The 13994-nt window shown below is 44.8% G+C and overlaps 2 protein-coding genes across 4 annotated transcripts; one reads left to right on the forward strand and one right to left on the reverse strand.

Moving 5' to 3' along the window:
• The first annotated feature begins 5565 nt into the window (after positions 1-5565).
• LOC124217806 (protein FAM32A) lies at positions 5566-7536 on the forward strand. Its single transcript, XM_046623873.2, has 3 exons — positions 5566-5781; positions 6436-6565; positions 6739-7536. The coding sequence occupies exons 1-3, from the start codon at positions 5696-5698 to the stop codon at positions 6859-6861; spliced, it is 339 nt and encodes a 112-aa protein (XP_046479829.1). The 5' UTR covers positions 5566-5695; the 3' UTR covers positions 6862-7536.
• udt (protein undicht) lies at positions 7200-12559 on the reverse strand. Of its 3 annotated transcripts, none has more exons than XM_046623861.2 (9): positions 12248-12559; positions 11340-11591; positions 10732-10889; positions 10441-10588; positions 9834-10260; positions 9592-9746; positions 9040-9279; positions 8720-8952; positions 7200-8459 (listed from the first exon to the last, which is right to left on the reverse strand). In XM_046623861.2, exons 2-9 carry the CDS (start codon positions 11473-11475, stop codon positions 8286-8288), a joined length of 1671 nt encoding a protein of 556 aa, XP_046479817.1. In that variant the 5' UTR covers positions 11476-11591; positions 12248-12559; the 3' UTR covers positions 7200-8285. The 3 variants fall into 3 exon arrangements, with proteins under 3 accessions (XP_046479817.1, XP_046479816.1, XP_046479818.1); XM_046623860.2 differs by lacking the exon at positions 12248-12559 and adding an exon at positions 12022-12240; XM_046623862.2 differs by lacking the exon at positions 12248-12559 and having other exon boundaries at positions 11329-11442.
• Positions 12560-13994: the final 1435 nt, after the last annotated feature.

Below are 13994 nucleotides of genomic sequence, written 5' to 3' on the forward strand. Positions count from 1 at the left end.
CTGGAAGAGCTGGACATAGGGGGGACCAGGCTTCGGCGAGCAGCCAATGGCGGGGTGCTCATAGAAATACCCGGACCCGAGAACGCGAAGAAGGCGGACGCCCTGGCGGAGCGACTCTCCGATGTAATCGGGGAAAAATACGGCGACGCGGTCCAGGTGACGCGACCGTCAACCAAGGGTGAGCTGAGGGTACAAGGGCTGGACGACTCGGTGACGACAGAGGAGCTGGCCCGCACCCTAGCGAAGCAGGGAGGATGCGGTTCACAGGAGATCCGAGTAGGCCCTCCTCAGAGAACGGCTAGCGGGCTCTTCAGCGCTTGGGTGCAGTGCCCTCTAAGGGCAGCCACAACCGTGGCGGCGAAGGGTAGGATTAAAATAAGCTGGACCATAGCCAAGGTCGAGCTACTGGAGGCGCGGCCCCGTCAATGCTACAGGTGCTGGGGCTTTGGACACATAGGCACCGCGTGCAACGCACCGACAGCGCGCGGGCGTGCGTGTTTCAGGTGTGGCAGCGAGGGACACCAGGCGAGAAGCTGCACATCCGCCCCGAAATGCGCGGTGTGCGACAGCAAAGGGAGGAACAGCGCCCACAGGATCGGGACGCTGCGCATCGGTCAGTGAACGGGGTCGGGGGCCCGCAGCCAGGGACACCGTAGATGGCCAGGTTCTTCCTGCAGAGCAACCTGAACCATAGCCGGGGGGCTCAGGACCTGCTGAGCCAGTTTGCGTTAGAAGAGGGGGTGGATGTGTGTCTCATATCCGAGCCACACTCCATGCTGGGCGCAGACAACTGGCTGGGCAGCGAGGACGGCCTGGCGGCCATATGCTGGAAGACGGAGGGCGATGCACCACGGTGCTCCCAACTGGCGAGGGGAAGGGGATATGTAGCGGCCAGATGCGAAAACATAGCAGTCGTGTCTGGCTACATATCCCCCAATGTCCCCATGCAAGCGTTCGAGTCGTTTATGGACGACCTGGCGCGAGTGGTCCGGTCAGCAGGCGACGGCGGCAGGGGAGTACTGGCGGGCGGCGACTTCAGTGCCCGCTCGCCGACATGGGACCCAGCGGGGAGCAATCGCAGGGGGGAGCTCTTGGAGAGATGGGCAGCGTCGTGCGGAGTAAGCCTGCACAACGATGGGAGTACGGCAACGTGTGTCAGGGCGCAGGGCTCATCAGTTGTTGACCTGACGTGGTCGACGCCGAGCCTGACGCCGACGGTGCAGCAATGGCGGGTCCTCACGGAGAAGGAGACGCTCTCGGACCACCTTTATATAGCGTTTGAGATACAGGGCCCCCGGCGCGTGAAATCTGGGGACGGGGGTCGACACGCACGGTGGAACTGGCGCAGATTTGATGTAGAATGCTTCGGGGAATCCCTAGGCACTTGTCTGGCATGGGGACTAACGGGCGAGGACCAGACTACGTCGGCCGGCCTCGCTGCATGGGTGGAGAGGACCATGACGCAGGCCTGCGACGCGGCCGCTCCCAGAGCTCGAACCAAGAGCTATAGGAGGACCACGTACTGGTGGAGCGAGGACCTGGCCGAACAGCGTAGGCGCTGCGTGGCAGCAAGGAGGCGCCTCACCAGGGACAGGAGAGCAGCCAGCGGCCCCCACGACGACAGAGAGGCCGAATACCGGGCCAGTAAGCGCAGGCTGCGGGACAGCATAAAAGCAGCAAAGGCAGCCTGGGAAGACCTCGTGGGCTCCGTGGAATGGGACCCATGGGGCCTACTTTGCAAGCTGGTGCTGGGCAGGCTCCGCACCGCCTCGAGGGGGCTGACGGAAACCCTCGACAGCGAGACCCTGGGGAGGCTCCTCACAGCACTATTCCCAAGAGGAGAGGGCAGCGAGCCGGAGAGCCAGGGAGACCGGAGCTGGAACGCGGGATGGGCGGTCACGGCCGACGAAGTACGGTGCGCGATCAAGAAGGGGAGCGGGCGAAACACCGCCCCGGGACCAGACGGCATTAGAGGAGCCGCGTGGGCAGGAGTCCCCGACGGGATGACTACGCTGCTCGCACGGACATTCACGGCGTGTCTACGGGAGGGGCACGTCCCACGATCCTGGAAGAGGGCCCGCCTAGTGCTTATCCCCAAAGGAAGCACGTCCGGCGGATCTCTTCCAAAGGTCAAGCCTATATGCCTTTTGGGCGAACTGGGGAAGGCCTTCGAGAGGGTTCTGGTTTCTCGACTGGGGAACTGGATGGAAGAGAACTCCCGGGCCCGGCTGTCGGACGAGCAATATGGCTTCCGGAAAGGGCGGTCAACTATCGACGCGCTAATCAGGGTGCGCGAGTTCGTCGAGGGCGCTACAAGGACGGGAGGCTGCGCGGTGGCTGTATCTTTGGATATAGCCAACGCGTTCAATAGCCTCCCATGGCCTGTTATCAGAAACGCGCTCGCGACGACGGGGGTACCCGCGTACATGCGGCAAATTATTAACGATTATCTTTCCCACAGGTACGTCGAGTACACAACGGAGGGCGGGGGACTGAGAAGCCTGGCGGTGACAGCCGGATTTCCACAAGGGTCTGTTCTAGGTCCTCTGCTGTGGATCCTGTCGTTCGACGAGGTCCTGCGGGTTGGAGCGGAGCCAGGCACCGCGGTGGTATGCTATGCGGACGACACCCTGGTCTTGAGCTCCGCGGCGGAGCCAGCATCAGCGGTGGCGCTGACCAACGTAATGGTGGCGAGGGTATGCCGGTGCATATCGGGCCTTGGGCTCAAGATATCGGCCAACAAGACGGAGGCGGTCCTCTTCGGCCGCGCAGGAAAAGGGACGGTAGAACACATCCCGGACTTGAGGGTGGGTTCGGAGAGGATCCCACTGTGCGGGGTCCACGAAATATCATGGGATATGGCTGGACTCCGGTCTCACATTCCGGGAGCATTTCGCGGCGATGGAAGTGAAGATCGGGGGCATCACGAGGGCCCTATCGCGACTGATGCTGAACCTCAGGGGGGCGTCGGAGGCGAAGCGGCGACTGTACGCTGGGATCCTGTTTGCGGCCATTCTGTACGGGGCTCCGGTATGGGGGGACGTGGCGCAAACGTCAAAGCCCATACAACGTGCCATGGAAAAGTAACAGAGGAGAATCTGCACGAGGGTGGTCGCTGCATACCGGACGGCGTCCTTTGTGTCTGTCACAATGCTGACCCGAACGACGCCGCTACACCTGGTGGCTTGTGCCTATCACCGAGCATACGGCTGGATGCGGGAGACGTGAGCGACGACGGGATCCTGCTCTACTGACGAAGCAAGGACTGTCAGGGCGAGAGAACTCCTCGCTGCCCGCGAACGTTGGAGGAGGTCCCTGGAGGGTCCCGACCTTCCCAGCGGGAGGTTAAGAGCGGCGATCGCGGATAACTGGGATGGGTGGCACGGCAGGGGTCACGGAAGGCTGACCTTCCGATTAACTCGGGTACTGACGGGCCACGGTTGTTTCGCCAACTTCCTGCACAGGATAGGGATGGCGGAACGGCCGGACTGCCAGCACTGTGGGGGGGCCGCGGACACGTCAAGCCACACGGTGGAAACCTGCTCAGCGTGGGCGGCGGATAGGGTGGCCCTGCGGGAGGCCGTTGGGGGGGACCTGACCCTGGCCGAGTTGATACGGGCAATGACGAGCTCAGGGGAGGGATGGGCGGCGGTGACCCGCTTCGCGGAACGGGTGATCGCCGCGAAAGAACTTGAGGAGAGAGCGCGGCAACAGGCCCCGCAGCGTGGAGGGAATGGGACCCGGTAGCGCAGGCTACACGGGCTGAACGGGTAGCTCGGACATGTGGGGACCCGAACGGGTCGGCGGGGAGGGGTGCCGGCCGGGCTCCGCTCCGTCCCTCGGGGCGGGCCAGGGGAGGCGCGGAGAGGCATAGATGGTGCCAGAGTAGGATGTAGTAGGCTCCCGGTTAGGGCTAGGGCCTCTCCGCTCAATACCTCCTCTTCATCATCGGCCCCAACCCCCTGGGACGGCGACTGGAGCGCGACGCCACGCCGTCTTGCCCCGACCTCCGCGAGGGTAGTCCTGGTCCTAGAGGACGCAGAGTGGGAATCGCCCTCGGCACTGGGTGGCTTCGCCTCACGAAGTGCCAGCCACAGCGCGGTTAGGAGGAGGTTACCCACGAGGATGGGAGCCATAGCAGCTAGTGGGAGGGGGCCAGGGGAAGCGCAAGCCCCAACAGGCAGGTCACGCAGCCGCGTAGTAGTGCCCGGGGGCTCCGTGAAGATATGCCCCGAGCGGTTCCGGGGAGTCCCTTACCCGCACCAGGGTGGCCGCTGGTTTTTTAGTGGTTGCAAGTCCCACACTACCCCGAGGGTCCTTGCGCGGAGCCTCGGGGTGTGCATAAGGCATTTTCCTAGCGATAACAAAAATAAAAAAAAAAAAAAAAAAATGGTAGGGTAGGGTTGGGTTGGGTTGGGGGTACCCACCCCACTACCCGACCACCCATCACCCCACCACCTCACCACTGTCGGACTACCTTCAATCACCTTTGACTACCTCAGCCCTCCTCGTCCTCCTGGTCGTCCTCCTCCTTGTCCACCTCCAACCACCCCTGATAACCACTGCGGGTTATACCTCGAATACTAATAAATATTTTCAGTACAAATTAAAACACATCAAAAATATTCTGTCAGGATTATTATAATTTTTTTATTCGCACATTTCACCAAGAAGATTATGAGAAAGTTATAAAAATTAGAGAAATTTTACTAGCGCATTTATAGCTGCTGGATATGTGCTTGCGCGAAAAATGAATTGAAATAATTATTGTAAACATGACAAGTTTGAAATCTTTACAGTCTCGCGGTAAAATCCTTTTGCCTTTTGCATTTAAACTTTTCATACAACGTTACTCTGCCCAAAAGTCCAGCGAGCTTTCAGCTCCATTTTGTCATATTAATTTAAGATCTTACACCAAGTAACTCCGTTTTCGTGACTTGAAATATTGAACTTATAAAATAAATCAAAGTTAATCAAAGTATCCAAATATATTAAAATCAGTCATTCCGTTAAATCCTCTCACCAATCTACGTTGCAAGTCATCATATCCAGATTATTCTCAAAAGGTAAGCCAATTAATTAAATCTTTTATCCAATAATTACTCCTTCCTCGGTTCGTTCGATTAGAGCCACAGAATGCCCGTTGTCCGGTGTATTTCAATACTTTATCGGTAATTGGTGACCCAAACTACTGATGTGAGTCTAACTGTAGCTGTGTGAACGATTCCGGTGTCTAACATCTGGAAATTTCCACCAGGTACTGTTCCGATGTCACACGAGGGCCAGTGGACCACCTCCTATTTTTACACCGTGATTCCATCATAATACGATGCTTGAGCCGTTTCACGGCAAAGTTCTAGGGAAATCGATAATGGTGTCGACCATTAGAAAGGCCGTGTTCGTAAATTGACGGCCAGTACTAAAAATTCCCTAGGACAGAGACAGAGCTGTTCATGAACTCGGTAGCGCAAATGAGATAAAAGATTGCTGACAGTACTGTCAGTCAATTTTCGAACACGACCTAAATAACAACCAAATTATATCGAGATTCGAAGTGGCCTCTGCTTTCGAGTTTCAATAGGCCTCTGGCATCCGTATATCCACGGTTGGCTGTCAGTGGAACGTGTATTAGGTTATCCAAAATACTAATTACACTGTGCAATTTCTTTAGTGCTTCGAAAGGCAGAAGATTGAAATGTCGGAAAATTCGGCAACTGACGAATACGCACATGTAGCCAAAGGGCCTTTGAAGTTGAAATGTGACCCAGCAACTATAAAGAAGTACTACCATTTATCGACATTTTAATAAGCATACCAGATTCACGTTTTCTCATATTTTTTAATTCATTATTTCGATTGGGTTTTCTAAATATGTTATCCGTATCTTTCGCAAATTTATAATTTATTTTCCTAGTAGTACTAGTAGTAGTCCAAATTTGTCATGGATAACCATTTGCTAGAGTGAAGAATACCTACTTGAAGCATGACATTATCTCAAGAACGTGCAGAGGCCACTCTGTCATTATACTGTGTCAAATACCCATGACATGTAGCACCTAAGTCCAGTGACACAATATTACGAAACCCTGTAAACGATTAATTGCTTGCCGTATTCGTTATGTGTTGCATACAGTTTTACTGCCTTAGTGTATCAGAAATAGATGTGGTAGGGTTCACATTGATATTGTAACGGTGTATTTTCATCACAAGTGATCATTTCACAACTTTGGGATTTTCTGAAATTCAGTAAACCATAATACAGCACTAATTTAATCATATTTTACAAATTTTACTCTATTGAAGATATTCTTCAATCACTGAATTGTGGTTTTTCTTTTAATGTTTCGTTTCACAATGCAACTAGTCAAGCTACCTACTAAAAGTAATCAAATTCGAGCATGCATGCACATCTTTAATAATAAATACCTGTTTCAGAAAAAAGAAGAAAAAAGAAACGGAGAAGATGATAGAAATGGCAAAGATTATTGAGGAAGAAAAACCAAAATCAGCTGAACTCAAGCGAACCAAGGCAGAAATGGCTTTCCAAAAGATGCAGGAGAAGATGGTAAATATTTCATTCATATTATTTTAAACCATAAACATTGGCTTTAACTGAGATTAGTCTGAAGACTGAGGAACTTCAAAATCAAATTCTTAGTCGGGCTTATTGATAGTCATGCTGAAACACTATTACATAAGAATTAATTGACTTGACGTTTGAAATAATACAATTTACAGCAAACGGAACGGATCAAACAAAAAGCATCAATGACACACAAACAACGTGTAGAAGAATTCAACAGGCATTTGGACAGTCTAACAGAGCACTTTGATATACCAAAAGTCAGTTGGACTAAATAAACACTCTTACAATTATGCTATTGCACAAAATTAAGACAAACTTTTTATTTTTAAAATTATTTGTTATTTCACCAATATATACATATGTATAATTGCTATGGTAGTTCAAATAAATTTAAAATAGCCATAATTGTAGCTGTACTCTTACACAGAGTAAATTTAAAACTGATGTTACTCTGTTGTTGATATAAGAGTCAACTGGTAGATGTAACGATGAGTAACTTGTTACAGTAATAATATATTGTATCTTAAATATCGTTACATATATAAAGTATTTGATGAATGGGAAAAGTAAAATAATGTAGTAGGCATGGAGATCTTGTTTTTAACAGAGTAGAAAAACTGTATTCTAAGCCGAAGCTAAGGAATAATATAAAATACTTATTCATCTTTGTATAACGTATATAATATTGAAAACTTTCTTCATGCACATATCGTGAGATATTAGGGCATAGACAGTTTCAATGGCAGTGGCAGTTATTACTTGCCACAGTTCATAATGGACGGATAAGCACTTAGCTGCTAAAAATAAACTAGTGATAAATGTTACAAAAATGGTGTAAACTAAATACATATGTCATTTATTTTCTAAACAATTAATGCCGACAATATAAAATCCTGTTATGCCCTACGTAATCGTTTCGACTCATCAATAAATTTTTTAAATATCTTAAATACATGTGACAACTGTATAATGTGCCATAACAATGAACAGGTATAATGGACGGAATTGATTAGCTACCATGTTTCGGCACATGTATTAATAATTTTAATAAATATGATACATGATTTGCTGTCACAGCAAACGTACACATAAAATAGACTGCATTTACTCATCTGCGATGCTTCTAGCTCAACTTGTAAATTATGTATAATACACACACACATTACTAGCTGCAATAAGCGAGATAAAAAATAATAGTGAAGCTGTCAGAAATCTTTGTGATTATAGATAGTTCTAATGTTACCTAAACAGGTAACAGATTTGTTCAAGACAGCTTAACACTCTGATCCTAATTTTGTCTGTATATCAGGACTTAATTAGAGTGCCATGTTCGCAAACTTGATCTTTCTTCCAATAGTGCCGAAATTAAGCTGACTCTTCAGGAGGAAGTGTTGACAAATTTAAAAATATATCAGTATGTGGTTTAAGTTATGGGAATATATATATATATATATATATATATATATATATCAACGGATTATTAGATAACACAGTAGTATCCCATGTGTCTTATATCAAAGGAAATACTTGCAGAGATTCCAATTTTCAGACTTAATTGTCGTGTGATAAAACTACAGTATTAGCACGGAATATGAGATACCTTATGAACACAGCACGATCATTGCAGGTACTCAATCTATTCGCAGTAACGCAAGGTATTTATACTTTTTCATATTAAAAATGAGCAGACAACCCTCCATTAGAAAATTTGCGTGAGAGCCCCAAGTAAGACTAGGACTAACACAGTAGATGAACTTAGAATCGGAGCTCCATTATCATAACGAAAAACTTGAATGTAATTTTCTGTTTGTACCCAAGGATTGCTGCCATCATCAAAGTGCATGGGACATTGATCTCGTTCACGCTCGTATTCCTCCAGGAGAAAAAAACATTTACAATGCAGTTTCATACGGTACCAAGTATGCAGATTAAAAGTGTACTTACCTGGAGGATTCCTTGAGGTTCAATGATGTGAAGAACTCCTCACCGGCAGATAGACAACCACTGTTATACCTGGGTTTAAGATGTACTTACTGCATTCAAGATGTAACTGTGGTTACCTGTCTGCCAGTCAGGCGTTTGCATCATTAACCCTCCAGGAATTCTCCTGGTATAAAGATGACAGAAACTTACTTGTAGCTGCAGAGCGACGGCAGCACCTTCGGTCTGAGTGCTACTTGTCACATCTTGTTTGAGGTCACAGTAAGGTCCAAGAGCTTGGGACATCAAGACACGATTCAAATCTGCCCTTTGATAAACCCAGCATCGATATTTACTGAATGCATCCAATTCGTCATATGTAATTAAATATGACTTCAAATTTTCTTTCCAGTAGCCAATGCATTTCATTTTATAATCAGGTGTACCTATGCACAGCAGTGAATGGATTAATTCATTCAATTTCTTTCTGTGTATAACCTTTCCAAACAACGTGGTAATTATATAAATCTTACTGTAAATATCAACTGGTCGTCCCAAGTGATCAACTGAAAGGCAGTAGGTTTCGTCAATAGCTACTTCCTTTTGATCGGTGTCACACACTGATAAATCTGATATATTTTGTTTGCAATAAATATTCGGCCGCGGGGAGAGTGTCACACCTCCCAAGATTCTTGTTTCGAACAAAATATCTCCTTTTTGGGTGAACATATATTTTCCTGCTACAGGGCATCTAACTGGTACTGGATATTTTGCTGTAATTTAAACAGTATTGTAGCAAAGTGTAATTAAATTTGGGATACAATTATGACACTGAAACTAGCAGGTAATACAGGCGGAAAAGTTCCAAGGGGTAACCAAACATTGAAACTTAGCAGGATTATGCAGGGAACTCTTTCGAATATGTTCCTAGATATTTTATCATTTGCTCACTTTCTGAAAGCCTTCCAGACGTATTACTTGCTAGTATTACCTGCTAGTTTCAGTGAAATAATAAAAGTTGATTTAAAAAAAATGTAAAATAATTGTCAATTAAGCTATTCATTATTTAATTTCTATATTATTACCGAGGTACAAGTCGTATTTCCATGCTTCCTTGTTTGGAAATTGAACCCACGAACATACTGTATGGAAGTCATCTTTAATAACAGCAACACCTCGCCGATATCTTATAACGTTATGATGTTGTGGAACAAAGTCAAAACAAACGTAATCTTTCTGACTATAAAAAAACAGATATAAATAATTAATAAATATCTTCGGTTTATCTTCAGACCTTAATGAGAGTTGAAAGTTCTTGTTTTAGTACCATCCATCCACAGTTAATCTGGCCATCATGACTCTAGTGTCTCTTTGTTCTCGACATACATAAATGGTTCGCCTGAAACGGCCTTCATCTGGATACCAAGTTTCTATTATGTGGGTCTCATTTATGAAAATATCTGCATCTATATTAGCAGTGTTTATCCAGTCTCCAGACATGTTTTGAGGTAAGCGACATCCTGGGTCGACAACTTCAGATTTAACGGGCGTTATACGAAGACGCTCAGGACTTTTTTCAACTGTTTTTAGAGTGTTACACTCTGCAGTTATAGAGACACCAATGTACAAGTCATCATCACGATTCTTCAGGAAACATCTGTACTTTTCATCTTTTCGAGATTCCTTCGTGTTTGCGACGGCAAAGAAATGATTCTTGTCAACAAACCAGTCACCCAAACAACTGTATTCCACCACTAGTTATGAAAACAAATACAGAACGATATAGAAATAGAATTGTTTCTACACCGTAGTAATGTCGGATAAATATTCATTGTCTCCTTCACTAGTCAAGTCGGTTCATCTAAAGCAGTCCGTTATTTTCCACCTCATACATTTTTTTATTAAATACTTTTGAAATGTAGTTCATTACTTACATCCGTCTTCAGTTCCTTCTAATGTGTCACATCGTTTGTAATTTATGGTAAACTTTTGATTTGTAATCAAGAACTGAGTACCAGCTGTTTGGCAGGAACGAATTTGTGCATCTGGATGATTACATTCTCCAGTGAATCTGAATCGATTCTACGAGATAGGAACAAAACAATACGTTAACAAAAAAAAACGTTATCACTAATTGATCGCATTTCTGGACGACTAGTACTAAGTGATGTGAAAAAAATATCAGACAGTAACTAACACTAATATTACGCATTAAGGTCACTCACTTGATAAGCAAATTGCCAGACACCTTCAAGAGATGATCGACAATTGACTGGAACGTAGTTTTCAGAAAATAATGTGATCAACTGTTGATCTGGACGCAGTCCACTGCATACGTTTTCCACTGTTGGTTGGACACCATTACGTAAATTTACACAACTCGCTAAAATGGAGAGAAAATCAAAATAATGTTTGGATATCGAGTGCTAAGAGTATTTGTACAATTGTTTTCTATAACAAAAACATTCTCATTCAGCCATTGACTTTAAAAATTCATCATTTTTCCTGTATGCGCCTCAATTATAATGAGCCTATTAGAAGTATTTCAAACTTAAACCAAACAGTAAGCAGTATGATACTGTAAAAAGTAACTGGTACACTAAGAATTTTCAGCGGTTCAAAAAGTGGCACCTGTGGCTGGGAAACTTTTTGTTATAGTGCAGCTGATTATTTCAACATAACTAGACTAATTTCTTCACTAGAGAGCTGCTATATAAATATTTGATCACATAGGTCATTTTAGAGCTTTGAGAAATCATTCCAACAATGAAAGAGTATATTTTAATACTCTCTTCAGACTCTTGATAGTGGAGGTTAGTTACTTTCGACGTACATTCCAGCTTTTCGAGGACATTGACAGTTCTGACGACTAGTTTGACGCAGTTGTAACACACGTCCTTTTGAAACACGAATGTATAGTTGACGTGATACTCTGATAGCGCATTAATACAGAAACCCTTATTGGTCATAGTTTCTGCATTAATTTCAGTCAATGTTTTTTCACCATTTTCCCAAGAAAACCACGAACCCCTGATAACCAGTGGAATATGGCATGATCTTTCCTCTTGACCTCTCGATAAACTGGCTGAAATTAACGTGAATATCAACATCATTTTGAAGTTCAAAATGTAAAATTGACATAAGTATTATGTTGTCAATGGAACAATTATTGTCAAGACCGTTGACACATGCGCTAGTAAGCACCATAAGGTAAATGTGATAAGGAAGATGAAGGACAGCGAATTAAGCAACGAGACTGAAAAAGGCGTTCTTCTCAATTTAGAATGATTTGGATAACCTAAATTAGTATATGATACGACGAGAAATTCCAAAGCAAATTTGTAATCAAAAACGAAATTTCCGCGATGGAGATGAAAATTGCTAGATACACTGAGATTATTACGAATGATAAATACGTAGAAATTGTTCAAGAATTAATTACATATGAACAACCGTGCAAATAATCATCAAGCGCTTGACAACAATGAAATGAAGACAGGATTTTACAAGCTTACCGTGAATAAGAACGTAACACATGGTGTATGCGAAAAAAGATAAATTTCGTGCCATGATGTCGCGATTGCTTATAAAGTAAAATCATAAAGAGTAAAAACACACAAGTAAATTATTAACCGATTTGAGCGTAACGATTTACAACAAACATCATCACCCATCCACGCCCAACGATCTCAACGCTCACCAACACTCTACGAAAGCATCACTTGGCATCACTACACTTACAACACAAGAATTCCTGTGAATCATGGCATCGGCTCCATAGGCGGAGGAATTGAAAACCTGTTAGCGTTGCTGAAGATTATAATGGGTGTGTTCCGAAATTCGCTGGCAGGGCTAAAATCTTCGTAGGACAGAGGCAGTACAAGGCATGTGATCGCTAGATTTGACGCTACTAATTCCACTCAGAATTAGGCGAATCGGAGAAATTTAAACGAAAAATTACTCTTGGTATCAGGACCGCATCTGAGCCGAGGAGGTCGACCAAAAACAGGGATTGATTGATCCCATTGATCCCCAACAGCGTAGTGCTGCTTCTTCGATTTGACGCCCGTGAAAATCCAGTCTACAATCTTCTTCGGTCAACGCTACCAACGTACCAACGAAGATCGAGTCACATAGAAGCGTACGGTTATGGGCCGCTTGAAGCAAAACTTTCCGCGACTCGTAAATCCGTAAGATGGCTCTACCGTCGGTCGACAATAGAGAGCTGCGATCATCTCAACTCGCCGGTCGGAGCCAACACACCGGCACTGTACGCATTAGTATAGAGCGCTGTACGTGAGCCACACAAGCGTAGGCGCCACTAGTGACACCTAGCTGTTGGGGTAATAGCTCATCCGAGCACCCCAACTTTTCTTGCTTCAAATAGCCTGCAGGCCGTACGCTTCTATGTCACTCGATCTTCGTTGACGCTACGGTAGCTAGGTAGCTATACTTGGCTATACGGTAGCCAAGATTCCTAGTATACCAGGTGCTGTTGCAAGTGGTTCATAGAGATAGCGAGCTTTAGTTTCTTTTACAGCCTTTCAGTATCGTCAAAGGCCGTGTTCGTAAATTGACTGCCAGTACTAAAAATTCCCTAGGACAGAGACAGAGCTGTCCATGAACTCGGCAGCGCAAAAGAGATAAAAGATTGCTGACAGTATTGTCAGTCAATTTTCGAACACGGCCAAAGAGTACTCTCACTTGATCTCACTAGCACAGAGGACTATTCTAGGGACTAAAGATTCCTCATTGCGCTTATTGCACATATTCTTACAGCATCTCACAGATTTTTGAGATACCTCTCAAAATTTGTGTCGCTCTCGAGCCGAAGCTAAAAATCGGAGGATTTGGACAGTGAATTGATTAGTATATGGACCATAATGTTTAGATAATGAGTATCAAGTAAACCCGAAAGAATCCCACCACAGATTTGAAATTTGTGAGTAAAATTTCATGCAAATCGCTATTCTAGTATACGCTCAATGAATCTGATCTCTATTAAGATTATTTGCTTTTTCTGTTTGCTTTAAATGGCTTTTATAAGTGGCAGACAAAGTAAAGCCTTAATTCAAACAACGATTTATCGTTGCATAATGTGATAATTAGTAATCAACTTTTAGGTTATATTCTAGTAATATACTACAAAACTAATGTGGGCCAGATAAAATGTAGTTCACCTGTATTGTGCTGCTTCACTCCAATCGAATATATAATACATGGAGAAATTTAACATTACAGTTGTAACAGTATTTAATACCACTGGTTATGCAAAGCTAGAAATTGTTTTTGCTCTATTCAATCATTTGTCAGAAACTTTTAATACGCAATCTTTTAGGAGAATGAATATCATTTCTTTATTACTACAGAATATAATATCTTATTGGATATTGATCCCTCGATGAAACTTACCAACTTTATGAAGTTAAGTTTCATTGCTCATGACTAAGAAAATAATTACTATTACAATGATTCAGAGGTCGATACA

This window comes from Neodiprion pinetum, chromosome 4, assembly GCF_021155775.2.
Source record: "Neodiprion pinetum isolate iyNeoPine1 chromosome 4, iyNeoPine1.2, whole genome shotgun sequence".
NCBI classification, from domain to species: Eukaryota; Metazoa; Arthropoda; class Insecta; order Hymenoptera; family Diprionidae; genus Neodiprion; species Neodiprion pinetum.